A 27,051-nucleotide genomic window follows, 5' to 3' on the forward strand; every position below is an offset into this window, starting at 1 on the left:
ATGAGCCTGACTCCGTGATCAGGAAGACATCCTTGAAATTTTCTGTTTCTTGATTTTTTTTTCACGTCTACTGACCTGTCACATTCATTGACGCACTCGTCTCACTTGCTCCTGCAGCATTCACAGCTTTACATGTGTATTTGCCGGAATCTGACATCTTGATTGTTGGGACTCTCAGTTTGCAGTTATTATCAGTGCAGCTAATGTCATAGTTAGGCCCACTCTTGATCTCCTGGCCGTTGTGGAACCAGGAAGTTGTTAAAGGAGCAGAGCCAGTGACCTTACACTCCATTTCACCAGGCTTACCCACAACAAGGTGGGTGTCTCTCAGCTTCCTTATGAAACTCGGCGGAATCAACTTATCTATTGTCAAAAAAACAACAAGTTTTAAAGCATTTCCGAGCTAATTGCTAATTGAAAGGATTCAAATTTTATAAGAAAGGGCATGTGTATAATGGCCACCAACCTGAGACAGAGAGCTTAGTTTTGCAAGAGGCTGTACCAACATGGTTTGTAATCTCTAGCTTATATTCTCCAGCATCTGCTTTATCAGCAGACCGAATCTTCAAGGCGGCAACCTTCTTTGTGAAGGACATCTGATACTTGTCACCAGAAGAGAGCTCCTTGTTATTCTTGAACCACTTAATTTTCAGTTCTGGTGAGCCAGAAACTGTGACTTCAAGAGCTGCATTTTCTCCTGACTTCACGTTCAAGGACTCTAGGCTATCCACAATAGCAGCAGGTTCTAGAAATTAGGGAAGAAGATGTTAAGCTAAAAGGATCCATACACTGTCAATGGTGGTAATAAAATTAAGTTTGGAGTCCTACAAACCTAGAACGGTAACTTGGGAGACAGACTTTACAAGTCCAGAGTCATTCCTCAGCTGGCAGGTGTATTTACCAGCTGTGGTCGAGTCAGCCTTGGGCACTACAAGGGTGACCACATTATTCTCAAAGGTGATTTTCCTGTTGTCACCATCTCTGAGAATGTGATCTTTGTCCTGAACCCAGGACACAGTCAAAGGTTCAGAGCCTTTAACCGTAGCTGTCAGTGTCAGCTGCTGGCCGAATCTCACTGATTGGTCGTCAAATTTCTTGACAAACGCTGGTTGTTCTGAATAGTGATGGAAAAATCAAAGGTGAGAAGAAGTAATCGCACTTAGACAAAGTGTTGAGGAAATGGCCAGTGGTTCTGTACAAACCTTTAAGGCTAATGGTAGTGCGGCAGGATTCACTTCCTACATTGTTTGACACTCTGCACTCGTAAATTCCAGCATCATCTTGCTCCAGTTTAACAATATGAAGCGTGGCAGAGTTGCCCTCATTGACCATCTTATATTTCCTGCTCTCCTTCAGTGGTCTTCTGTCTTTGTACCAGTTAACCTGGAAAGGTGGAGTGCCATACACCTCACAGTGCAGGCTGGCATCTTTCCCTTTAATGCCCTCTACTGGGTTTGGAGTTTTAGTAAAGGATGGGGACTCTGGAAAATACATCAGCATATATTAACAGATGTAACGTTCCTGGATGAGCAAGTTTTCACTGCAAGCAATTGGGTTCCATGGGACAGAAATTCTTCAAGTTCATGCTAAGGTTCATTCCATGCTAGAGGAATCCATCCAGACGTTGACAGAAAAAACAAGAACACAAACATAGCTTATGTTCATGCTATGATTGGAGGGTAGGTCATATCATATTGAAATTAAAATGTAAAAGGTAAGTCAAAGGTATACTTTGGTAATTCCAGCAAATGTAGGAGACAATATGTCTCTAAAAAAAGAGGTAACACTCATGCTATGCAACACACTGGAGGACAAACCGGTTTTAAGTGAAACAGGATGTGGGGTTGTTGGATTCCATGCTTAAGTTTTTAGACCGGTTTGGAAAAGAACCCATAAATGGCCAAACTAATTATCCAAATCTGAATCACAAGGGACTTTCATTCCTTCAGTTTCATGCTACACAAGTTCAGGGGAGACAAAATCCACAAAACAACAATGTGTAGCCAAAATTGGATTCAGTAGCTGACCTTGAATTGTGAGAATGGTGCTGCAGCTTGCACTGCCAGCATCATTATGAGCCTCACAGGTGTAGACTCCATTATCCTCAAACCTTGTGGTGCGCAGTTGGAGGTACGCAGATGAGTCAACAAACATTATTTTATAGTTGTTTCCATCGGTAATCTTTTGGTCATTTTTGTACCAGCACATATTCAGGGACCGTGAGCTGGTGAACTTGCACTCGAAACGGTATCCCTCGCACAGCTTCACAAAGGTAGTGGGAGGAAGTTTCAGGACAAACTGAGGAGATTCTGCAAAGTCAAAAAATTATCAAGTTACTATCGTCAGCATAAAGTAACACTTGTGGGATGAATGGAGGATGCGGACAGGTGACTGGATAGTGTAACAGATGGTAGGTGACTCTGAGAACAACATAGATATTTCTGGTGAGAAAAGAAATGGTAAGGAGGTCAGGCAAAGAAAATGAAGAAAGAGGAGCTGTGAAAATGGAGAAAAAAAGATGGGAGTTAATTGACTGGCAATGGTGGTGGTGGACAAAAAAAAGAATAGTCCAACCTTTCACCAACAACTCTGCTGCACTTTTCATTGCGCCTGCTTCGTTGCTAACTTGGCAAGAATAAATCCCAAATTGCAGAGTCCCGACAGAGTAGAGTTCTAAAGAGGAAGAATATTTCTCCAGTCTAATCATGCATGATGGCTCAGTGATGAGTTCGATGTCATCTTTAAACCATTTCACCACAAACGGAGGTGTTCCTTCAAAGATACTTGTGAAGAGTACTGTAGACTTTGGAATAACAGCCTGAGACTCAGGCTCAGTTACGAATCTTGGTGGCACTAAAACCCACACAGAAAAAATGATTATGATACATGACTAACAGCCTTTGAGACCAAAATTGTTCAAAATCAAATTGCCCTTTGAATGCTTAAATGCTAACCTTTAGCTGTAAGAACTCCACTGCACACACTGCTGCCTGCAGTGTTGGTAACCTTACAGGAATAATCTCCTGTATCAGCACTCTCAGTCAGTTTGAACTCCAGCGAGACAGTATTGTCAGTGTGCAGAAGTTTATATTTGGAGCTCTTGGTGATCTTTTGTTTCCCTTTGCACCATTCAACTGACATTGGAAGAGAACCAGCCACTTTGCATTCCATGGTAACCACTGAACCCATAATTGCTTGAATGTTTGTTAACTTCCGAATGAACATTGGAGGAATCTCTTCTTCTGTTTAAAATAATATTAAATGTTGAGTAGAGTTAAAGAAAAATGCAATTCTACAACTGAAAATATTTGTTCTAAGAAGAGTTGAAGAATATTTTACAAACCTAAAACAACCAGTATGACTTTACAGCTGCAAGACCCAACAGAGTTTGTGGCTTCAAACCGGTAATCTCCACTGTCTTCCAGCTGAGAGGACAGTATGTTAAGACTGCTGTGGTTGTTCTCATAGTAGAGATTGTGTTTTCTGTTTGACTGGAGCTCTTTGCCATCTTTGGTCCATTTAACACTGATCTGAGGAGTTCCAGCTACCCTGCACTCAAGACTAACTGGATCTCCACAAGTCACTTTTACTACCTCTGGCTTCTCTTGGATCGTAGGTGGTTCTACAACACCAAGAAAAAGGGGTGAGTACACTTGTTATTGCCGTTAGAGCGAGCTATAATGTTAGGCATAAGAATCAGGCATGAATCAGAAGTACCTTGCACTAAGAGGGTGGCAAAGCATTTATCCTGCCCAGCCTCGTTTACGACATAGCAGGTATATTTCCCGCTGTGAGTAGCCTCACATGCAGGAATCCTGAGAGAGGCCTCTTTGTTATCAAATGTTCTCTTGATCTTTGGATCCTCTGGGATCCAGTTCTCGTCTTTTTGCCATTGTACAGAGAAAGGCAGAGAACCATCAACGGTGCCGCGAAAGATCGCAACGTTTCCCAGAATTGTGGTGACGTTTTCTATCTTCTTAACAAATGTTGGAGGGACTAATAAAAAGAAAAGATTTCATTGTAATACCAGAAAGTATACAGTGCTATATGCCTAATGTATGTCAGTGTGGTTCACAGTAAAACCAACCTTTCAGAGACAAAGCTGCAAATCCAGTGCAACTTCCAACCTCATTGGCTACAACACACTGATAAGTACCCACATCTTCCACTTTACAGTCCAGGATTTTCAAGCTCACATTTTTGATATCAACAATAATATACTTTTGGCTGGATTTGATTGGCTTTTTATCTTTAATCCATGCAACCTTAAACGGAGCACTTCCTGCCACTCTGCAAGCAAAAACTGCCGTGGAACCTTTAGCGACTTCAAGAGATGTCAGCTCTTCAACAAATGAAGGAGGCTCTGAAATAACAAAGCAAATCAAACTGAAGCAACCGTTGATTTGTATTTCTGATGTAATATTAATATATAATATTTTCTTTGATCTTGACTTTAACTGAAACACTGACAAGATGTAAACGTGTGAAAAAGAACCAACCTTTCACTTCTAGCTCAACGGTGCAGCTCTCTGTGCCTGCTTCGTTGTAGGCTTCGCAGAAATAACTCCCGCTGTCACTTTCACTAACTTGACAAATCTCTAAGGCAGCTATAGAGTTGAAAAACGACATCTTGTGTTTGACACTTTGCTGAATTTCAGCTTCATCTCTGAACCAACGCACAGAGATTTCTGGAGTCCCATCAACCTTGCACTCAAACACCGTACTGTCTCCTACTCTTACTACTGATACGCCTTCTGGTTTTTCAATGAAAAAGGGGGGTTCTGGAAAAAATACATATAAAAGTTACTTAAGTATGGAAAGTCACTGCAAAGTAAAGAAAACTGATAAAGGTGTAAGACAAATATTGACCTTTCACAAAGAGTTTTGCCTGGCATGAACAGAAACCCACATCATTCTGTATTTCACAAACATAGTCACCAGAATTAGAATATTTGGCAAAGAAAAGCTCCACTGAGCTTGAGGTGTTGTCTTTAATCACAGAGCAGTCGGCGCTGGAAAAAATCTCTTTCTTGTTTGCAAACCATTTGATGGTCGGTGGCGGTGTGCCAGAGACACGAACATTAAACTTAACCTTTGACCCAGGCAAAACATTCATGGATTCAGGCTTTTCAAGAAAGCATGGTGGTTCTGTTGGTGGACAAAACCCAACACTTCTATTACAACAGTCTCAACATATACAATGCAATTATGCCTTAAATTACAAGATGGTACTGAGGATGTGAGATGACCTCTAACCTTTAACAAACAAAGTCCCAGAGCACTTGACAGATCCGGCCTTGTTTTTAGCCATGCAGGTATAGCTGCTGCTGTCTTTACTATTAAGACAACTGATTTCCAGGAAAGCAACATTTTCGAAAAATGTGCATTTGTGTTTCTCCTCAGTGTGGATCTTTTTGCCATCTTTGTACCACTGTATCGCCATCGGCAGGGAGCCAGATACGAGGCACTGCAGATAAGCAAATGATCCTCTGATACCTTCGGTGTCTTTCAGTTCTCTCGTGAAAGATGGTTTAATAATCTGATCTATTACATACAAAGTGCAGAAATAATGTTGAGTTGGTTGTATGAATAAAATAGACAATAAAATAAGGATATTAAAACTGTGGGATGAACTGACCTAAGACAGTAACAGCTGCCTCACAAGAACTGCACCCAGCATTGTTTGAAACCTCAAAGGTATATTCACCGCTATCGCTTTTCACTGTTTTAATTATTGTGAGCACAGAGCTGGTGTCTGTGCTCTGTACTTTGTATCTCTGGCCTGTGGTCAACTCCTTTCCCGCCTTCATCCATCTGGACCTGAGCAGTTTGGTGCCTGAGAATCTGCATTCAAGCCTGGCCGGGTCACCCTGGGTTACACTGATGGAATGTGCACGTTCTAAAATACTTGCTGGCTCTGAGATAACAAAATGACCCAAAAACTGAATTAGCTGCTACCCCTTGCAGGTGTTAATGCGACAGATGAAACATCAAGCTTGACACAAAAGCAACAGCAGTTGAGACACAAACATACTACAAACCTGTCACAATGAGCACAGCTGCACATCTCTGAGTCCCGGCTTTGTTCTGTGCCTGACAGACATATTTCCCACCATGTGATAACTGAGCATTTTTCAAATTCAACACGGCACTTTTGATTTCATAGGACATCTTAACATGCTCGTCTTCTGTGATCTCATGATCGTCCTTGATCCAGGAGAAAGTCATGGGAAGTGATCCAGACAACATGCACTTCATAGAGACCTCAGAGCCCACCATGCAGGACATATCCTCTATTCTCTGAACAAATGACGGTGATTCTAGTGGGAGAAGACCATAAGTCAGACTGCAGGCGGGTTTGCACAAACACAGATGATCCACATTGCAAGTTTTCTCCCTGATCTAACCCTCTCAACCTTATCTCCATCTAAACAATAATAAAATACAACTCTTCAGGGAATAGGAATCATTATGGTGTCCTGATTACACTTTATTACGCAAGAATCTTCACATTATTCACTGCCAGAATTTTCCCCAAATGTAAAATATTTAAATGTGGTTGCTGAAATTAGCATAAAAGCATAATTCAATGTCAGTTGGGAAGCATGCAGAAAGATAACCTTAGTCGACAGTATCTGACACTGTCCTTTGACTAACCTTTCAGTGAAATTTGGCAAGAACAAGAAGTCTCTCCAACATCATTTGCAACGGTGCACTGGTATGTCCCAGCGTCTCCGCTCTCACAGTTTAAGATCTGAAGAGTGATGGTGTTGTTTTCAACACTGATCTTATGCCCTTGGTCTTGTCTGATCAGCTTATCATTGAGCAAGCAACTTATTTCAAATGGAGGGGAACCTGAGACGGTTCCCTCCAAGATAATGTCGGATCCCTTTACAAGCTCAGCTGATTCGAAAGGCCTCACAAACACCGGGGGCTCTATAAAAAAAGATAATGAATGTTATATTTAAAGGCAATAAAGGGCTGGAAACTAAGTTTAGTGTAATGAGGCCAGTCTGGTCTACATAATTCATTTAGATGTTCAAAACCTCCAAATTGAAAACTCTCATTGAAGACCTGAAAAGTCTACTTATGAAGGTACATTGATTCTTGGTGACATGTTGAGAAGAACAATTAATTTTGGGACTGAAATTTGTGGTTAGCTTCCAAACTAATTGCAGAAACTGAAAGAAATCTGCTTGTTAAATATCCATGGGACTTGAAAAACAGGATAAGTATCATAGATATATCACTATCGCATGACAGGGTCATTCAGAGACCTTCAGGACGTTTCCTTTCTTGTCTGTTTAGGACTCCCATCGCAACAAAAGTTGAATCAAACAATTAGCTTAATTGACATGGAGGTCTGCAAGGACCCTACTTCTTCCACCAAATTATCTCTGGTTCTTGAACTGGTTTAATACAATGTATAAGTGCATTTATGGAAATGGATGTGGTTAATTACTGTTCAACTTTCCATGTTAGCATAGTGCAACCTCTGAACATGTAAAAGAACAATGTGGACCAGACTTCATGTCAACAATCTAAAGAATTATGGGTAAACTCTATGAAGAGAACTACTTAAGGCTGAACCAACCTTTCACTGTGACTGAGCTGCTGCACTGGTCTTGGCCGGCCTGGCTGGACCCCATACAGACATAATCTCCACTGTCCTCTACAGAACAGTTCTCTAATTCCAGAGTCGCTATTGAGCTGTCAAAGGACATTGTGTGTCTGTGATCTGAAGCAATTTTGGAGCCATTTTTAAACCATGTGATATTAATAACAGGAGTGCCCTGTACTTTGCAAGACAACTTCAGAGGTTGGCCAGTTTTCAGCAGCACTGAAGGCTCAAGCTTCATTGTAAACGTTGGGGCTTCTGTAAATTCACAGCAATGATAACAGTAAAAACAAGAGGTTAAGTAAAGAAAACAACAGTTCAGCGAATCACTTTTTTAAAAGAAAGAATGAAACAGCACCTTTGACAAAGAGGACTGCAGTGCAATCCACCTTGCCAGCCTCATTGGACACTTGGCATGTGTATTTAGCAGAGTCACTGGATTTCACAGAGTGAAGCTCCAAAGAGCTCGAAGAAGCATCTTTCTTTATGAAACACTTTCCAGCAGTGAAAATCTCTTTCTCTTCTCTGAACCATTTAACAACCAGTGGAGCTGAGCCTGTAAAGGCTGATTTTATGACAACATTTGATCCTGGTGAAGCATCCTGGGATTCAGGTTTCACTGTGAAGACTGGAGGTTCTGGAATTATTTGGGAAGAAAAAGAGAAAACATTCAAATCAATACCTTCTAAATATTTGTAATGATAATGTCTGCCTGATTAATCTCGGCTTTAAGGTGAAGTTATTCAACTCCTCTGACCTTTGACGGACAAAGTACCACTGGTCTCTTTTTCTCCAGAGGCATTAGCAGCCCGGCATGTATAAACTCCACTGTCACTTTGCTCCAGGTCAGTTATCGTCACAGAGGCTGTACTCCCACTGAAATCAAGCTTATATTTGTCATCACTGTGGATTTCTTTATTGTCTTTGTACCAAGAAACAACCAGCGGCTGAGATCCAGAAACTCTGCATTCCAAGGTAACATTGCTACCAATAATCGCATCCACTTTCTTTAGAGTTTTGGTGAAGGATGGTGGAACTGCACGATCTGCGTAAGGAAATATATCATCATAACATGTAACCATCATAAAGGGCTAAATCTTTCAGCTGTTATTAACAACGTATTCTTGGCTAAAACTAACCAATAACGGTGACTGAACAGGTGCACTGGTCTTTTCCAACTTTATTGGACACCTCCATCTTGTACTCTGACGTGTCGCCTTTATCTGCTGTGAGAATCTTTAAGACAGCGGTGTTCTCCTTCACTGTCATTTTATATTTACGGCCACTGATCATCTCTTTACCGTCTTTGAACCATTTCACTTTGAGGTCTGGGGTTCCAGAAATCGTGTACTCCAATGTGGCCGAATCCCCAGCAGTCACACTGATGGATGCCGCCTTCTCTAAGATCCTAGCAGGTTCTACAATACAACATTTTAGAGTTTCAGAATTTATAAACATCTACATCTGAACTTATATCTCTTATATAAACAATATCTCTAATGAACAGGAACGTGTTCTAACCTTGAACTGTTAAGACAGCCTCACATTTCTGCTGTCCTGCCTCGTTTTCAGCCAGACAAGTATACTTGCCGCCGTGCTTTATCTCAACAGAAGAGAAGGAAATGCTAGCAATGTTGTTCTCAAATGCCATTTTGACATTTGCATCGTCATCTCTTAGCATATTAGAGTCTTTCATCCATTTTATAGTGATGGGAGCTGAGCCTTTCAGGGTTCCCTGTAGCTTCACTGTATTTCCCAACACTGCCGTAGCACTCTCAATCCTCTTTGAGAACATAGGTGGCTCTGAAATAACAGTATTAATAATAATTATAAAAACAACCACCAGCAGAACTACAAAAATTATAATGAAAGTTATAATTTAATAAGTATACTAGTATAAGTATGCCCTGTAATCTCTTTGCATCACTAACCTCTCTGTTTAGCCACTGACTTTGAGGTTATTGACCCAACCTCATTTGATACGACACATTCGTATTCACCAGCGTCAGCACTCTCAAATGAGTGGATCTCCAGAGAGGCCAGGGACCCCTGTGACACTATTTGGTATTTCTTATCTGCGGACAGGCGTTTCTTATTCTTTTTCCAGGCCACCTCGAATGGTGTTGAGCCTGCAATCTCACACTCCAAGACAGCTACAGATCCTCTGACTGCCTCTATGGAGAGTAATTCCTTTCTGAAAGATGGTGGTTCTAAAGGGGAACATATACTTCAGTTAGACAAGTTCTCATTCTGACTGAAAATGTAGTTCTGTTATATAGTTCCCTACACACCTTTCACGGTTACTTTAGTGCTGCAGCTTTCACACCCAGACTCATTGAGAACCTCACATGTGTAGTTTCCACTGTCACTTAACATGACATCCTTTATCTCAAGAGTAGTGACACCATCCTTCAGACTTATATTATATCGGCCACCAGCAGACAGCTCGCTGGTATTAAAGAACCAGCTGGTGTGAAGTTCAGGGGATCCTTTGACGGTGCACTGCAGCCGTGCTGTGCTGTCTTTCTTCCAAACTGTGGTGGCTTCGAGCCGCTTTACAAAGACTGGTGGCTCTGGAGAGGTGTGAGGTTAAAAAGAGCCTTTTATGAAGTCAAAGAGGTTATTTAAAAATATCAACCCAGCATTGAAAAAGAAGAGATTTAAGACTTGAACACCACAGAATAAAAGTGTGTTAATTTTCAGTACTGCAGATTTGCAACAGCTTCAAATTCTGCAGTAGCTATGAAAGTTAACTAGACAGCTCTTACCTTGGACCTTCACCGAAGTGGAGCAAGTTGCACTCCCAGCTTCATTTGTCACCGTGCACACATAATTCCCACAATCTTTCAGTATGGTTTTTAGGATATCAAGAGTGGCCGTCTTATTCTCAAAAGACAGTTTACAGTCCGGAGACTGGTGCACTTTTCTACCATCTCTGGTCCAGGTGACAGTTACTCCGGTGTCCTCATCCACCTGGCACTCCAGGTGTAGAGGAGCTCCGACCACAGCAGCGATCGGACCCAGGGGCTTCACAAAGTTGGGTTTATCAATCACACGCAGCTCCATGCTGCACTCAGCTGACCCAACATTATTAGACACCTTGCACACATAAAGCCCCATGTCAGCTGGCTCAAGTTTGGTTATCCCAAGAATGTGCTTATTCTTTTCACAAGAGGTCTGGTAGCTTGGAGACTCTTTGGGTAAGGCCTGGTTGTCTTTGAGCCAGACTACATTCAGTGGAGCAGATCCTGTTATTACACACTGTATCACTGCTCTCTTTCCAACATACATAGTCTGAGCCTCAGGTTTAGTTATAAAGGATGGAGGGAATTGTTCTATAAGAATTAAGAGAAAAAGAAACACATTAGTGGTAATATGTTATACCCTCTTAACCAAAACCGACCAACTAGACAAAAAAACAAACCAGCAGAATAAGGAAGCTTATAAACAGTTCACAAACAAAACACAGAGTCTCAAGCACCAATATTTATCAGAAGAAGACCAGCAAAGAACAGCAAAAGATAATACCTTGTAGGAAAAAGACATCAACTACAGTCTTATACAATAACAGCTCCAAACTCAACCAGCAAAGAAAAAGGAAACATGCGCTGCTCTTACCTGTCACACTTAGAGAGGCAGAGCATTCATCACTGCCGTGCTGATTGGACGCCTTGCAGGAATATTCGCCACTATCCTCCTTGGTTGGGCTCAGGAGTTCCAGAGAGGAAGTACTGAAGCGACTGATAATCCTGTACTTATCACCCTCTTTGATGGGGTGTCCATCTTTCAACCACTTGAAGCTCACATTCGGAGCATCCTCAGTTTCACAGTCAAACTTGGCAGTGTTGCCAATGTTGATCTCCACAGGGGCAATTCTGTGTCTGAACACAGGTTTCACTGGAGAGAAAGAAAGATAAAAAATTAAGTGAGTAAACAGAAGAAGTGGAAATAGAAGAAAAAAGGAATGTTTTTACTGGAGGTGGTGATCTTGGGATGGAAAAGTGAAAAGTTATGTTGTGACTGTGGAGGAAGAAACATGGTATTAGGTTTGGATTGATGTGACTGTGGAGGAAGAAATTGTATTAAATCTGGGTTGAAGATGTGATTAAAGAGATTCTGTGATGAGAAAAAGAGAGGAAGCATGCAAAGAGGAATGGACCAGAAATGAGGACTGATGGATGTTTAAAGATATGGACTCCTTGGAAGGACAGAGGAATGGATATGGGGTGACGTACATGAAGAGGAATGAAGGCTTGAAGGACAAGTGAGAATGCCACTGCTGTCTGGTAAAACCTCAAACCCTTAGATTTAGTTTACCTTTGAAGAGACTTTTTTTAATGAATTCTATGGGATTTCATACATACTCTCCCAATAAGAAGTTTGAGTTATGGTTGAGGTTTGCAGACAACAGTACTGTAAATTCACCACGTGTGGAGTTAGTTGATGATGATATCAAAGAATTGCCCATCATCAAACCTCTTGAGACCACAGTGAGTCTTGAAGATGTTGTGGTCTTGCCAGCTTCATTCTCAGCCTCACAGACATATTCTCCTTGATGCTTCTTCTTGACAACTTTGTCTATAACTAGTGTGTATGTATCGTGGTCTTTAAAACACTTGAACTCCTTGCCAGATTTTACCAATTGGCTATTGAAAAACCAGTTAACTCTGGTGACGTACTTTATGGTGGCTGTAAAAATGGCCTTGCCATTTTCCTCAGTGCAAACGTCTTCCAGAGAATCAACAATAATGGGATAATCTACCAGACTGTCAGAGGACTCACTGATCATGATTGCCTCGGAAAGATACTCCTCACGAGTGACTGTCTTCCTGCTTACTTGCGTAGATTCATGGATCTCAGACTGACTCTGAACTGTTGCACTTTGGAAGGAAGCCCTGGCTTCAGTCTTGACTGCTGCAGACTGAGATACAGCAGAGGGAAATACAACTGCACTCTCTGCCACCATAAAGGTGTCCACCACAGATGACAGCACTTCTTTCGTGTGAGCTGAGCTGACCAGCGCTTTCTGAGGCTTGTCAATCTGCATGGTACCTGGTTTCTCTGATGTAAGACTTTGCTGCTCCTGGAAAACCATAGCATGCAGAGCTACCTGGAGTTCAGACCTAAGATCAGCTGTCTGAGGGTATTCACCCTCAAAAGACAGTGTGATCTCCATGGGGGCACCTGGGCTTGTGATCAGGTATGTATATGAAGCCCGTTTAGGCTCTCTTTGAACCTTCACCTCCTGTACTTCCACTGCCTCTAACCTTCCTACAACATCGGCAAGTAACACTGGTTGGTCACTGGCCATCGCAGACTGAAGGGCGTCTCTGAGTTGACATCGTATATTCAGAGTTGATGGTTTGGGAATCTGAATGACAAAGTTTAGTTCTTTAGGTAGAGTCTGACTGTCCTGAGACTCATGGACAAACATAAGTCCCTTGGGCTGCGTCACGATGCTGACAATCGAGCCCTCAGATTTATGTATTTCACTTGACTGCTCTCCTATAATGATCTGCTTTTCGTCTAGCAACACCGACTGCCGGACTGACTGACCCTCCTGGATCTGGACCGCAAAGTCTTGCTCAGCTGCTTCTAAAATAGTACAGCTTTCAGTGGCCATGGCTTTCTCCTCTATAAAAACAGTTTTTTTGGGGATCTTAGGCTCCGTTTTCATCTCAAGCTTAAATTTTTCATCAGTTTGAAGGCTAGTAGTGTGACATTCCTCCAGAGTCTGAGTGTCTGTGACATTCAAAGAATGCATGATATTCCAGTAATCCTCTTTCTGGACTAGTGCTCGCTGCTGCTTCACATCAGTAACGAAAGGTGTCTCCTTTGGGAGCTGCATGGGCTGGGAGGAGACTGTGAGGATGCTCGAAGGCCTTGGCTCAGTTCGAAGCTGTGACTGAATCCCGGTCACCGACACATCAAGATCTGTGTGATAATCTGCTGTGATCTCCCTTCTCTCTTCTGAGGTAGCTGCATGCCTTCTAGCCTTTTCCTGTTTCTGCATTGCCACCTGCTGGTCAGGTTTGGTGATGGTAAGTATGCCTTCCTTTGGTAAAACCGATAAAGAATGAATTGACTGAAGGTATTTTGTTTGTGGCAACTCTTTCTTCGGCTGAATATACATGGCATCAGTCTTTGCAGAGAACTCTAAAGTTGCCTCACAAACGGCAGTTCTCTGCTCTTCTTGAGTCACCGAATGCAATAAAACTGGACTCTTCCTCACTTCTGCCTGCTCTGCGGAAGGCTTTTTGCTGCTGAATTTACCCTCCGACTGTAAAACGTCCTGATCACTGATAACCTGCAGATTCAGGAGTCTTTCTCCCTCTCGCTGAGGCTGCAGACACACAGAAGAAGCTATACCAGGCACCTGTCCAATCTGTTCACCTTGGAGTTCGTATTTCTCTTCAGTAGTCATAGCTGACTTATAGACTATGTCTTTGTGTGGGGTGATACTTTCCTGCTCTGGCCTGTGTATTTCAAATATCTGCTCCTTAGATAAAGCCACTCTAGTTTCGCCCACTGGTGCTATCACTGGCTTAAATTGTTCTTTCGCAATCAAGGGTTTAATGGATGCATCTAAAGCTGGCAAAGGCTCAGAGTGTCTTTCTGTGAGTGGGAGTTGCCCTGTAGACTGAGCTGAGTATAAAATCTTAACCCCCTCGGTGACTCTGAAACACTTCTCTTCCTCTGGCCTGTGGGTGACGCCTGAGGTTTCATCCTGGAGGGGCAGAGTGGACTCTACTTGATGAACACTAACAAGCTGCCTGGGTTCGGTAAAGGTCTTCACATGCTCTGGAGCCTGGTCCGTCAAGGCCTCAGCCTTTACTGTGGCAAGTGGTAGGACCTCTTCGGATGTGGCTGACATGAGCTTTGATGGCTGCTCTTTGGCTAACTTGAGTTCTACAATTTCAGGGCTGAGAATCCGATCTGAGTGCTGCTCAGTGATCTTTTGTCTCTCCTGGACTGAAGATAAGAAAGTCGCCATGTGTAGCTGTTTCATAGGAACAGCTGAGACCTGGGGTGGATGAGTGGGAGCCAAAGAAACCCTCTCCTGCATTTCATGAGACTGCAGCACTGCTGCCTGGTGGGTAAGTTGCTCTCGATGAAGGGTGGCAGCAGAAATATCAAGCTCTCTGAGGGTTCCCACCTCCTCGCTGGGAATAATCTGCCGGTCTTCTGTGCTAATGGTATAAATCATCTGATCAGACAGAGTTCTTTCATGGATTAATCTGGATTCTGTTGTTTGTTCGGTCATAGATATTTTCAAACCTTTGGTTTTCCTAACTAATGTGTGCTCTTCCTGAACTTTCTCCTTGAAAACCAGCAGCTCAGCAGTACAAGAGGCCTCCCCATACTGGTTGGAGGCCTTACAGGTGTACACACCACTGTGCTCTTGTTTGACAGTCTTAATATTAATAAAGCCTGATCCATCTGGGTTGCTCACAATGATACAGAACCCACTAGGCTGAATGTGGAAGCTGCCTTTGAGCCACTGAACCTCAGGGAGAGGATCCCCGGTCACAATATATCTAAAGAAAGCCTGACCTCCCTCACACAACTCAAGAGACTCTATAGTTTTAGTGAACTCTGGGGGTTTGCCAGTTGGCACAAATGTTCTGTCAGCTTTTTCTTCCCTTTCTGGCTCCTTCAACTGAACATGCAAATAAGAAGTGCAAGTCGATTGGCCAAGCCTATTGCTGACAGTACAGGAATACTCTCCCTCAAACTCCCTCCGGACTTCGGTAATGACTAAGCTATACTCATCCTGCTCATGAATGAACGTATACACGGACGAACTCGTTATAGTCTGCCCGTTGTGGAACCACTGAATGGTGGGCTTAGGGAAACCCGACACTCTGACAGTAAACGTAGCACTTTCTCCAACAGTCACAGCCACTGGAGAAAGTTCACTGAGGAAAACTGGCTTTTCTTTTTTCTTTTCCAAAGAGCTGGAGTAGCGTTTGGACTCTGGCTTAAGTTCAAGTGTTTTGGTTTTATCGGGTAACTTTAGGCCAGTGTAGTATGACTCCTGGGTTTCCGCTTCCACTGTGGTGGTTGAGCTAGAGAAGACTGAGTGGAATAACAACAGTTAGAGACACACTCCAACCACAATACAATCAGCTGCACTGAAAACATAAGGACTTGTGCATCTACAGTTGAGTTATTGACTGCAAGGTAAATCAAACCACATTGTTTTGCACGTTTTAGCCAATTTACTACAAATTATGTTTACACTTTCAGAATTGAAAAAACTAATTCATATATGCGTTTACAATTTCACCTACATATACTATGACATGCTATGAACAGGTAAGCGTGGTTCCATAATTTGTTCAATCAAACCCGCTATTTAGTGTCACAGCATGCAGCTCAACCTTTCAACAGTTGAGTTTCAAACAAAAAAGGCACACAGGTTTACCTAGGAGTGAGGGGCAAAAATACAATTTAATTTCAGAATATCAGGTAATTTTAAAAAAAATGGTTTCCAACAGGCATAAGATTCTGTCATGTGATGACAACTGAGCCAATTACATCCACTAACAAACATCTGATATCTTGGAAGATGGTTTTCAGTAGTGCAAAAAAGTTAAATTTGGAAAAACATCCAATAATACCAGTAAAACATTATGAGACATAAAATTCTTTGTTCTGAAACATATGAATTTCTTACCAGAGCAACCTGAAGACAAAGTCAAAACAAGAAAAAACATCTGTAAAAAAAACCCATCTACAACCTGGACAATAGTTACCTTTCACTTCCTCATGGACCTGAACTGTAGGTTCCTTCTCCGCTGCAGTTACTGTAAAGACACAAACATTTACAAATTAAAAACACTCTCAAAACTGTACATAAAGCCTCATATGGTGCAAGACTGTTAGAATCATTGACAGGTCGTGCATCCATATTATCCATTTGTTTTTTCTTTTAACTGACATTCTTGCATGCGTCCTTTTGGTCTTTAGTGTGCAGCACTTCTGGCTTTTTGGTAAAATGCCCAGTGATATGAGTGTCCCTCTCTCTTTGTCTTGTTTGATATTTAAGTCAGTAAAGCAGGACACAAAGATCAGCGACCTCTCCTAAACACAGTGGTTAAAACATGGTTGAAGAAGTGGTGTCGCCATGTGAAGAAGTGTGCCTCTGCTGACTATGTAGGTGGGAAGCAGTGTGGATGAGTGCCCGAGCGAGCAGAAGGACCAGAAGCATGCAGATGCCAACCTTTCATCACTGTGCTGCACTCAGCATCCGTGGCTGAGTTGACATTTTTGCAAGTGTAAGAGCCCCCTTGTCCGGGTCCCACATTGTTAACATTTATACAGCACAGGGGGCCGTCATGTTTCACAGAGTAAGACACAGAATCCTCAATATTCAACCGGTTGTAAAGCCAAATGACAAACGGAGTGGGAACCCCCTTCATAACGCAATACAAGGAGCCGCTGTCTCTGTTTCTGATCAGCAGCCCAGGGGGGAGTTTGATCAGGAACTCAGGGCAGCTGGAGAGGCGTTGACCACGCCTGTCATGAGGCATGACATCAGGAAAATACAGGTGGCTGATGAGGCTGATAGGTCTCTGGGAAGATGGAGGAGACGGTCCCGGCTTCTCCACCGCCTCCTGCTTGTCTTGGTCTTGGGGATCTCTAGGGGTCTCCCTGTTTGCCTGAGACACTTTACGCACAGAATCGGAAGGAATGGGGGTTTCTGCTTTGAGATTTGCTTCTTTAGCTGGGTGAGAATAAAGTTAGGGAGAGTAATTAGGGGTCAGAGTGTATAAGGCTATGACTCTAAACACTAAAGGGGTTAGTAGGATGGATGGATGAGGTTAGCGAGGCGAAGCTGGTAACAGCAGGAAGAGAAGACTACAAAGTTTGTTATTCCATTACATTCTAACAGGTTACAGGCTAAGAGGAAATATTAAATAATGAGAGGGGGGACGAAGCAGGAGGAGCAGGTGGAGGGGTACCAGATGGAGAAACAGACTAATAAAAAAAGAAAGATTAACCACCTTCAACAGTGAGCTGGGCAGAAGAGCTGTTCTGGCCGTGTTGGTTGGTGGCGGTGCAGCGGTACAAACCCTGGTCCGCCACGCCAACACCCTGGATGATCAAAGACAACAGCCCCCCGATCTGAGAGCTCCTCACCCGCTCCGTGTCCGCCAGACTCAGGCCGTTATGATCCCATACCACCCCGGTGAAGGGCTGCCCATCAAACAAGCAGCTGAACTCGGCCATCTCACCACTTTTCACCTGGACGTCGCTCATCTCCTTCAGCAGTTTGGGGATGGCTGAGAATTTTATATCAAAGCTGCTCTCCACCGAGCTCACGCTCTCCATCTGAATCTCAACCGTCCTCCAAGACACAGAGGAATTCTCAGAGACCATCTCAGTAAACTCAACACTGTGGGCGGTTTGTCCCACAGACAGAGAGCTGAAACTCTCTGTCTGAGCCTCCAGTCTCTGACTTATCTTAGTCTCAGCCCCAGTGCTCGACACACTAGCTAAGGCTTTTTCATCTGGGCAATAAGAAAGAGTAGAAGAATTAGGTCAACACATCATTCTGGTGACTTCTTCAGGCTACTTGTGTCACAGCTTGTTTGCCAAGAGTGCAGCTGGAGTGGAGCGTTGAGGATCAGTCACGATCAGTGAGGGAGTGGACAGTGGCTGCTTTCCACCGTCAATCATGCAAACTTCACTGGAGCCAAAATGTAAAATAAAAAAACAGCCATGGATTATATCCATGCTCGTATGAGGAACCCGGAAAGCTAGATTTCCAAAGTTCAGCTCTGTTTTTTTACCATGCTGCATTCCTCTGAGACAAAGACGCTCATGAAGACGCCTCTACTGTTAAGAGCTCTTCATGTAGGAAGAGAAAAAAGTCATGCATCACGAGACAAACCTGTAAGATTATCACCTGTGCTTAAAGTGAGCATGTGGGAAACAGAAACAAACATTTGTACTGCATGCTCACAGAAACTATTATCTACAGTTAGTTCAACTGTAACATCAAAATAAGGACTTCTGAAGGCTGAGCCAGCAAACTGTTACAAAATTAGTTGCTGGTTTCACAAAGATTTTATTGACATAAAGATTAAATTAAAGCCTAAAATCTCTTGCTATGACTAGGTTTTGACAATAAGGGCTGGAAGAAACACGTCATAAATCGTGGCATACTAAAAGAAATTGTCTTGCTCGCCATCTTAGCCTGAGTCTGATGGGAAGATCAAGATCCAGTGGAAAGGATTTAACCATTGATTCGAGGGCTACAGCATGGTTAGCCTTGCTAATATAACTCACACAGACTTTTTGGTTGGTGGATTTTTGTCTCTGTAACAGTTTTCCCTACTTGTGTTTGCTAGGCAAAACAGGCAACATTAACTTTCTAGTTAGCAAACGTCACCAATGTCTGTGGGTTCTCAACTTGGGAAATATTTAAAATAGTTCTGAACTGCTTGATGCAAAATCGAATTTTACATAAATGGTGCTGTAAAATCAATATTAGCCTTTTTTATGTATAGCTAATGTTAGCATAACCTTCCCCAGTTGTTGATAATGACATGTCTTACTAGCAAAAGAACCTTAGAAAGGTTTTTGGTGATTATTGTAGCTGAAAATGAACATTTCCACTGATTCCAGTCTTTGTGCTGCATGCTTAGCAGGCCTTCCAAGATCTCGTAGGGCTGTCTGTGATTATTTTGGCTAAAGATAGGCTAAACACTCCTCCTTTAAGGCACTGATATTTGATACATTTTTTACCTGACTATAAATTAGACGAAAAGGGTTTTACAAAATGCTGTCTAAAATCTAAAATCTTTGTACGACCAGCATCAGTTGATCAAGAGCACTAGCATACTGAACATGCCTGAAACCTTGCCACGTGCATTTGGCCTTTTTTTGGCTGAATACATTTTGTTTTTTGGTGGCCAATAGATGCCTAATTTTATGTTTGACAAGTGAATAAGTGTGAAGCAAGGATTACACTCCTAAAAGCAGAGCTGTCTGGAAACTTACAGTATGAACAGGGATGCTCTGATTGAAGACCACATCGGCATGAGCCCAAAATTTCAGATTTTGTTTTCAACTAAAAACAGACCTTTGGATGGTTTTCTGATGTATCAGAGTCTCTTGTTGCTTCAGCAGAAACTAACATGACAGATTCAGATTTTGAGCTCAGAGCATGCCTAGTTAAAAACATGCTACCAAAGAAGGTTTGACTATTGAAGCTTATGCATTGCGTGCTGGTCTGACAGTATCAGGTATATCTTAACGCCACGTATGTCTGAATTACTCACCATCAATATTCAAAGTTGCAGTGCATGTGGCCATTCCTGCCGAATTTGTGGCAACACATGAATACTCTCCTTCGTGGTTGGGGAGAGCTCTGGAAATCTCCAACTGGCAGGTATCACCATAATGAGACATGCTGAAGATGTCTGACTGTCTGATCTCTCTGTCATTACAGAACCAAGAAATCTGCAGATCTGGAGACACAGAGTTAATTTACAGTCAGGAACATCTCAGCCACATCTGCTTAATTATGCACTAATACTACTAATAATAGAACACCTATTACAGAATATGGTAAACAAGTATCTAAAGTGAGCAGTGGGCACTACCTTCCCCAGAGACGGTGCACTGGAACTGGGCAGGGTGTCCCTCTGTGACCAGAACGTCCCGTATTGGAGAAATGAGTACTGGAGCAGAGACCCGAGCAGTTTCAACCACTTCAGGAACTGGAAGACAGACATGATGACAAAAAGCAAATTTACTGACAGTATTAGTAATCAATCAAGTTATTCACAGGTTTGCATACTAAACATCATTTGGTTCCAGTTTCTCCAGTGTAAGAATCTCTTTGAAGTTTCAGACTAAATATGTAATTTGAAGACATGACTTTGGGTTCCAGTAATTTATGACAGACATTTGTCTTTGTTTCCAGATTAACATTTAAGCTTCACCATCCTAGATATAGAAGGAAAGAAACTATTTCTAAACATACCTTCCACAGTGAGAGGGGCAGAGCTTGTCTCCTGTCCGTAGTCATTCTTGGCCTCGCAGCTGTAGGTGCTGGCGTCCTCGGGGAAGACTTCAAGCAACAGCAGTGTGTGCTCGTCTCCATCGTGGAGGAACTTGCACTTGTAACCGGCGGACAGAGCTTGGGAGTCTTTGTACCAGAACACTTGGGGCTGAGGGATGCCGCTCACCTGCACCGAGAAGCGAACCGATCTACCCGACGTCGCTGTCTGGGGCTGCATGTGGCGGATGATCTGAGGAGGCTCCGGCACTGGAGACAGACAGCAGAAAAGATGATGGTAGGTTTTTCCAGACACCAGAATGTATGGCAAGGCGAAAAAAAGTACCGTAAATAGTGATAACATCTGCTGCATTGTTAACAGAAGAAATATTTATATTGCTCTGTGATCCACAGATTATTTCACTTTAAGGGTTGGGTATGGGTTCCTTAAAATGTTCTGAGGAAAATCTTTACTGATGACCTTCTTGTAACACATAAAGAATACTGAAATAATTATTGACTGAATTGACTACAGTGATATGGATTTTCAGAAAGCTGGCTGATTACTCTTACGTCTGACATGAAGGTTCATGGTGCTCTTGTTTTTGCCGGCTAGGAAGGTGTACTCTCCTGCGTCACTCCTGTAGGTCTCAGAGATGGTGAGGCGGTGGAGCTTCCTGATGGTGGCGTAGGTGAACCTCTCCTCCACCGAGAACTGGATCTCCACTCCATTCCTCATCCAGCGACCCTCCACATCATCATCATTCACCTCAAACTCAAAGGTTGCCCTTTGTTTCTCAACAACCTGCAAAAACAGACGAATGGACGGGTTAGTTTTAATTATAAAAATATATGTTCAAACAGCATTAGTATGTAGATAACTGAATGAACTCACAGTGATGTCTCTGCTAGCAGGCTCTGAGATTTTGACATCTCGTCCCTCGACTCCCAGGTGGCCCTTGGAAACGCTTGACCCAGCCACGGCGGTGTATTCTCCGGCGTCAGACAGGCGGACTGATGGTACAACCAGGTGGTGCACAAACTTATCCGATGTCATTTTATATCTGCAGGAAACATAGGAGGAAACATAGGAAGTTGATGAGGAGATCTTCTTAATTTACTTGTTGTCTTTGTGCTGTTGGTATGATTAGTAGACGTGTTTGAGCTACTGTACCTGTCGGACATCTCCAGCTCCTGACCGTCCTTCATCCATATCACCTGGATGTTGGGTTCAGAAACTTCACATTCAAATGTCGCTCTCTTCTTCTCTGTAATCTTCAGGTCCTTCAGGTGTTTGGTGAATTCAACCACACGGGCTGCAGCAGAAGAAACAAACAGGAAAATAAACTTAAACCTGCATGTAGCAGTATGTTTGATCTTAACATTAAACCATTAACCCAGTTTCTAGAAAAAAACATAAATCAATCAATCAAATCAAAATAACTGCTTCCATATAGCAAAGGTGCTTTGGGGATTCAAGTGGTCCTTTAGCAGGTTCTAGGGGTCACTGGTAAGGTTCTAGTGGTCCTTTAGGAGACTGTAGACGTTATTGAGTAGATACTATGGATCTTTTTGATCGTTATTATGTTATTTGAGGAGGTTCTAGTGGTCATTGGGGAAGCTCTTGAGATCCTTTATGTAGAGTTTTTTTTGTAGTGGTTGTAGTACTCACTTTATGTTACATTTGACTAGCTGGTGAATATAGTGAAACATCTAGCAGCTACGGTGTCAGACATTTTCATCAGGATTTGGTGGAGACCAAACCAGAACTAAAAGTTAAAGATTACAAAAACAGATCTTACCCTCAACATAGAGTTTAGCTGTAGTTACTGCAGAGCCAGCCATGAAGGTGTACTCTGCGCTGTCTCCAAAGTGAACGTTTCTGAGGCTCAGAGTGTGAGTGAGCTGTTTGCAGCGAGCCTGGCATCTGTCCGTGGACCGGATCTCCACGCCGTTCTTCAGCCATTTGTATGTGATTTCCTCGTAGTTGACATTCACTTCGAAGGTGACTGTGTCTTTCTCCTGAGCGTTCAGGTTCTGTAGCATTGTTGTGATGAGGATGGCTGCAAAACAACCAAACTGATGGTGAGTCCACTGAAACTTCCAAGCAATTCATTACTGATTAGCCAATAAAATCCATTATCGGCTAAAGGTTGGTTGATCAACTTTCAATGTGTTTATGGATTAATTTAAAATTATTAAAAAATAATTGAAAATGAACACTCTCCTGGATGCAGCTTTTAATCTTAAATGTAAATCATCCATGTTGCCATCAGTAAGTACCTAAGGGGAAGAACTTACGGTTAATGGTTAGAGTTGCAGAGACTTTGTCGTTCCCACAGACAAAGGTGTACTCTGCGGAGTCGTCCCTGCTGGTGTTCATGATTTTCAGCTGGTGGAGTTTTCCCTGAACCACAATCCTAAACTTTTCACTCATCTCGATCTCCACACCGTTCTTCAGCCAGGTGGATGGCACGTTGAAGTGAGAGACTTCACACTCAAATGTGGCCACCTGTGTCTCAGGGACCGCCACGCTCTTCATGGGCCGTGTCACACGCAGGGCTGAGGGGAAAATACAGCTGGTCATTACAGTGCCATAACTATTGAAACTGCTACTTAAAAAAATACAGTAGAACCTAACTTTATGCTAATGTTAAATGTTAGTTATTATGCTATAAAAGAATAGCTTTTTGCATTAGTTGACATTGTGTCACTGAACTTAAGGTACCATTGCCTTCTCATTCTGAGCAGGAAGGAGTTAAAAATACTGGACAATAATTTTTGTATTTTATGTGTTCGAAGCTCTCAATACAGTATAATGTTTTTACAGTCTTTAGCTAACGTTGACCAGTTTAGCCTTGTATTTATTAAGATATTTTAGTTGATTATGTGTTTTAAAAAAAAAAGCCAGTTTTTAGCTTTGGTCTGTGTTAGTTGACAAATAGCATTGCTTTAACGATATAAAGTCCAATGCAGAAAAATATCATGCGTGGTCTCCCCTGATTCTGAACCCTGAAGTTACTGGCAGTTGATACTTGTAAATTCTAGGCTCAACAAACTTAACATTCCTAAGTTTAACTCTTCATTATACACTTTTCATTTTCAAAGGCTGCTAATGTGCCATGCTCTGCTAACACTTACACTCAACGCGGAGGCGAGCACTGCACTGGAGGTGGCCCACCACAGCGGTGTACTCTCCCTCTTTGCTGTTGTCCACATCTTGGACAATCAGTTTGTGGGTCTTCTTCTCAGAGAGCATCTTGTAGTGCTCATTGGGCTTCAGCTCTACTTTGTTGAACAACCATTTCACGGGGATGTCGTCCTCAGAGATGCCCACATCAAATACGGCAGTTGCACCCAGCAGTGATGTCACGTCCTTTGGCTTCTTCAGGATCTTGATGGCTGTGGGGAACATATTTTACAGAATAAATGTTTTGGAACTGGACTTCTTGCTAATAGATTAGATTTGTTTTTGAAAAAGTTGTTGCTTACTTTCAACGTTCAGCCTGGCATTTGCAGACAGTTTTCCCAGTTTGAAAGAGTAAACAGACTCATCCTGTGTGGTACAGTTCTTGATCTTCAGGGTGTGGACTCCTCCTTCAATTGTGATCTCAAATTTATCACTGGGCTGAATCTCAATGCCGTTCTTGATCCACTGAGCTCCTCTCACATCTTCGTGGGTCAGCTCCAGGCTAAATACTGCCTCCTGAGTCTGGACCACATTTAGGTTCTTCAGGGTCTTCTTGACCTTCACAGCTGCGGAGACAACATTGTAGTTAATCAAGGGTTGTTGTGGACAGATATTGGCCAATTAACCAAATTTGAAAAAAGGTGAATCTCAATTTGCATAATAATTTTGAAGAAATACCCAATACATTTTACAATCCATCACAACCCATCTTTGTGCATCCAATGTGTTTAATTTCTAGTTTAAGAAAGGAAGGAAGAGACACCTAGTCCTTCTCCAAAACCTCAAAATAAGCATTCCCATCCCAACAGTCCATCCAAGAGTAAGTAAGTAAGTCAGATTTGCCTTTCTATTCCAGGCAGAAACTAACAGAGATTCAACTGACTTTGTTCTCCTTCTGTAGAGTCAGTAGGATAAAAAAGGTAAGATTCACCGTAGATCTGGGACCTACCCTCGACTTTCAGGTTGGCTGAGGTCTTGGAGGTGGCGACCTGATAGGTGTACTCTCCGATGTCGGTGGCTTTAGTGATGATGATGACGAGGCGTCTGACGGCACCTTTCACTTCGCTCAGCGTGTTCTCGTTGAAGTCGACAGGCTGGCCGTCTTTCAGCCACTTGCCCTCAGCGGAAGGGTTGGCTACTTCACACTCTAGCACGGCGGTCTGGGAGTCAGCCACCACCAAATCACGCAGGGGCTTCTTGATAGCACCACCTGGGAACAGAAAACAGCTCCAGTCAGTCAGCGCTTAGTCCAGTCAGCACTACAATGTGTTAACTTGCAATAAACAACATATCTTACCTGATACAGTGAGTGTAGCAGTACACATTTTCTCACCAGCAGCAAACATGTACTCGCCCTCTTCATCCTTCATTGCATTCATGACAGTCAGGGTGTGGCACTTGTTCTTGGAATCCATCTTGTACTTGGCGCCGGCTTTGAGTGGCTGCCTCTTGAAAGTCCAGAAGGCGTCAATGCCTGGATGAGAAACCTCGACTTCAAATATGACGTTTTCAGACTCTGAGCACTCCTTGTTCTTCATCGGTTTCAAAATCTGGACAGCTGTTGAGATTAAACAAAAGTTAGGCCATATAACTGTGTCGGAGTCACACTAAACTGGGCATTTATTGTTAAATTACTGGCCCTAAATATCTTTAATTTACACTTAGAATCTATTCTTTCTCCATCCTTGTTTGAAGTAGGGCTTAATGTTATCCAGTCATTTTAAATGTATAACTACCTAGGAATATATCACTCTTCCCTATCAAAAGATTCCCTATTCCTCATTTTCCCAAGCAACATGTACAGATTTTCTAACTGAAAACCAAAATACAATCTGTGTACAAATCATATAAAACCAAGTACTGAAGCAAAAGTCCTGTTGACGACTGTCATCCCAAGTCAACAGATGCTTAAATCTCACTCAGTTTTTAACCTACTCTGAACAGAGAATTTGCAGCTGGTGTCGGCTCGGCCAACCACAAGTTTGTAGTGTCCTTCATCTGAGGCATAGGTCCTGTTGAAGACCAGGCGCTGCTTTGCTCCCTTTGCCACCATCTGGATTCGGTCGCTGGGTGTCAGCAGTTTGTCGTTGTGGTACCATTTGACTGAGCTGACGTCCTGAGCGGAGATCTTGGTCTCCAAGACAGCCTTGGTGCCCTCAACGGCACTGGTGTCTTTCAGTGGGATTAAGACACCGATTGCTGCAACACAAGATAAAATATTTTGCTTGTAACATTTTATTTTTTTAGAATATTAGATTTTTTTGACTACATGCATGAAAGGTGTCTTACTCTGAATGACCAGCTTCGCAGATGTTGAAATTGCCTGATCAGGAACCACAAAGGAGTACATTCCAAAGTCATCCTTGTTTGTGTCTTCAATCAGAAGTTTGTGGATCTGTTTGTCAATAACAATGTGCACACGGTTTGAGGCTGTGACTGGTTGTCCGTTCTTCATCCAGGTTCCTTCAACGTTCTCCTGGGAGAACTTGACCTCCAGCTGAGCGATGTCACCCTCGCAGATGGTCAGGTCTGTCAGAGGCTGAATCAAGGTCACCGGACGCACTGAAACATCAACACAAACATGTAAGGTACTAGATACAACCAAAATAAAAGCTGCAGTATTCCTTACATCCCCAATACAAGAAATTGGTGGATGGGACAAACAATGAAGCATTGATTATTTTTTACAGCTTTTAGATTATGAGGTGGTACTACAATAAGCACTGGCCTGATTCTACAGGAAAGTTCAGAAGGTCACAAACCCATTAGAAGTTACCTACTGGAGATCATTAACTCCAATACCAAATTTCAGAGGGATCTGAACAGAAGTTGTCAAAATGTCTCTGAACAACTTTTTGGATGCACTGACAGCCTCGGACCAAGCTAGAAGCTCTGAATTAATTACAAAAGTACAAAACCTAAAGTCCCATAACTTACATTTCATCTTCAGTGAGGCACTTGTCTTGAACTCGGCCACTTTGAAGGTGTATTTTCCCTGATCCTCCTTCTTGACATCTTTGACAGACAGGGCGTGTCTTCCACGGCGGGAGGTCATGACATATTTACTGCTGGGAGAGAGCAGCTTTTCTCCAAAGAACCAGCTGCCTTCAGCATCCTCACGAGATACGACACACTCAAACTCTCCAGAGTATGTCTCAGGAACCTCTGTGCTCTCCAGCTGCTTCAGGATCTCCAGCGGGGCTCCTGTTTATAATACAATACAGATGG

The 27,051-nt window shown here is 42.7% G+C and overlaps 1 protein-coding gene across 1 annotated transcript in view; it reads right to left on the reverse strand.

The window, feature by feature from the left end:
• The window catches only part of LOC127365100 (titin), a 182,806-nt gene that overhangs the window by 129,555 nt on the left and 26,200 nt on the right, over window positions 1-27,051 (reverse strand). The window contains exons 24-64 of the mRNA XM_051402823.1: window positions 26,761-27,027; window positions 26,113-26,385; window positions 25,759-26,022; window positions 25,121-25,381; window positions 24,773-25,033; window positions 24,126-24,389; window positions 23,775-24,035; window positions 22,935-23,195; window positions 22,436-22,696; window positions 21,808-21,949; window positions 21,529-21,697; window positions 21,207-21,438; window positions 20,619-20,903; window positions 20,236-20,352; window positions 19,912-20,100; window positions 16,378-16,428; window positions 12,095-15,697; window positions 11,237-11,515; window positions 10,387-10,953; window positions 9,910-10,191; window positions 9,550-9,828; window positions 9,140-9,421; window positions 8,758-9,036; window positions 8,376-8,663; window positions 7,977-8,255; window positions 7,595-7,876; window positions 6,658-6,936; window positions 6,042-6,320; window positions 5,639-5,917; window positions 4,870-5,148; window positions 4,500-4,781; window positions 4,088-4,363; window positions 3,718-3,996; window positions 3,344-3,622; window positions 2,955-3,242; window positions 2,575-2,853; window positions 2,028-2,309; window positions 1,203-1,481; window positions 833-1,114; window positions 467-745; window positions 76-363 (exon numbers count right to left, since the gene is read on the reverse strand). Of these exons, the coding sequence (XP_051258783.1) occupies window positions 76-363; window positions 467-745; window positions 833-1,114; window positions 1,203-1,481; window positions 2,028-2,309; window positions 2,575-2,853; window positions 2,955-3,242; window positions 3,344-3,622; window positions 3,718-3,996; window positions 4,088-4,363; window positions 4,500-4,781; window positions 4,870-5,148; window positions 5,639-5,917; window positions 6,042-6,320; window positions 6,658-6,936; window positions 7,595-7,876; window positions 7,977-8,255; window positions 8,376-8,663; window positions 8,758-9,036; window positions 9,140-9,421; window positions 9,550-9,828; window positions 9,910-10,191; window positions 10,387-10,953; window positions 11,237-11,515; window positions 12,095-15,697; window positions 16,378-16,428; window positions 19,912-20,100; window positions 20,236-20,352; window positions 20,619-20,903; window positions 21,207-21,438; window positions 21,529-21,697; window positions 21,808-21,949; window positions 22,436-22,696; window positions 22,935-23,195; window positions 23,775-24,035; window positions 24,126-24,389; window positions 24,773-25,033; window positions 25,121-25,381; window positions 25,759-26,022; window positions 26,113-26,385; window positions 26,761-27,027 (14,187 nt within the window). The remainder of the gene's footprint in view (window positions 1-75; window positions 364-466; window positions 746-832; window positions 1,115-1,202; window positions 1,482-2,027; window positions 2,310-2,574; window positions 2,854-2,954; window positions 3,243-3,343; window positions 3,623-3,717; window positions 3,997-4,087; window positions 4,364-4,499; window positions 4,782-4,869; window positions 5,149-5,638; window positions 5,918-6,041; window positions 6,321-6,657; window positions 6,937-7,594; window positions 7,877-7,976; window positions 8,256-8,375; window positions 8,664-8,757; window positions 9,037-9,139; window positions 9,422-9,549; window positions 9,829-9,909; window positions 10,192-10,386; window positions 10,954-11,236; window positions 11,516-12,094; window positions 15,698-16,377; window positions 16,429-19,911; window positions 20,101-20,235; window positions 20,353-20,618; window positions 20,904-21,206; window positions 21,439-21,528; window positions 21,698-21,807; window positions 21,950-22,435; window positions 22,697-22,934; window positions 23,196-23,774; window positions 24,036-24,125; window positions 24,390-24,772; window positions 25,034-25,120; window positions 25,382-25,758; window positions 26,023-26,112; window positions 26,386-26,760; window positions 27,028-27,051) is intronic.

Source organism: Dicentrarchus labrax, unplaced genomic scaffold (assembly GCF_905237075.1).
Source record: "Dicentrarchus labrax unplaced genomic scaffold, dlabrax2021, whole genome shotgun sequence".
Lineage (NCBI taxonomy): Eukaryota > Metazoa > Chordata > Actinopteri > Moronidae > Dicentrarchus > Dicentrarchus labrax.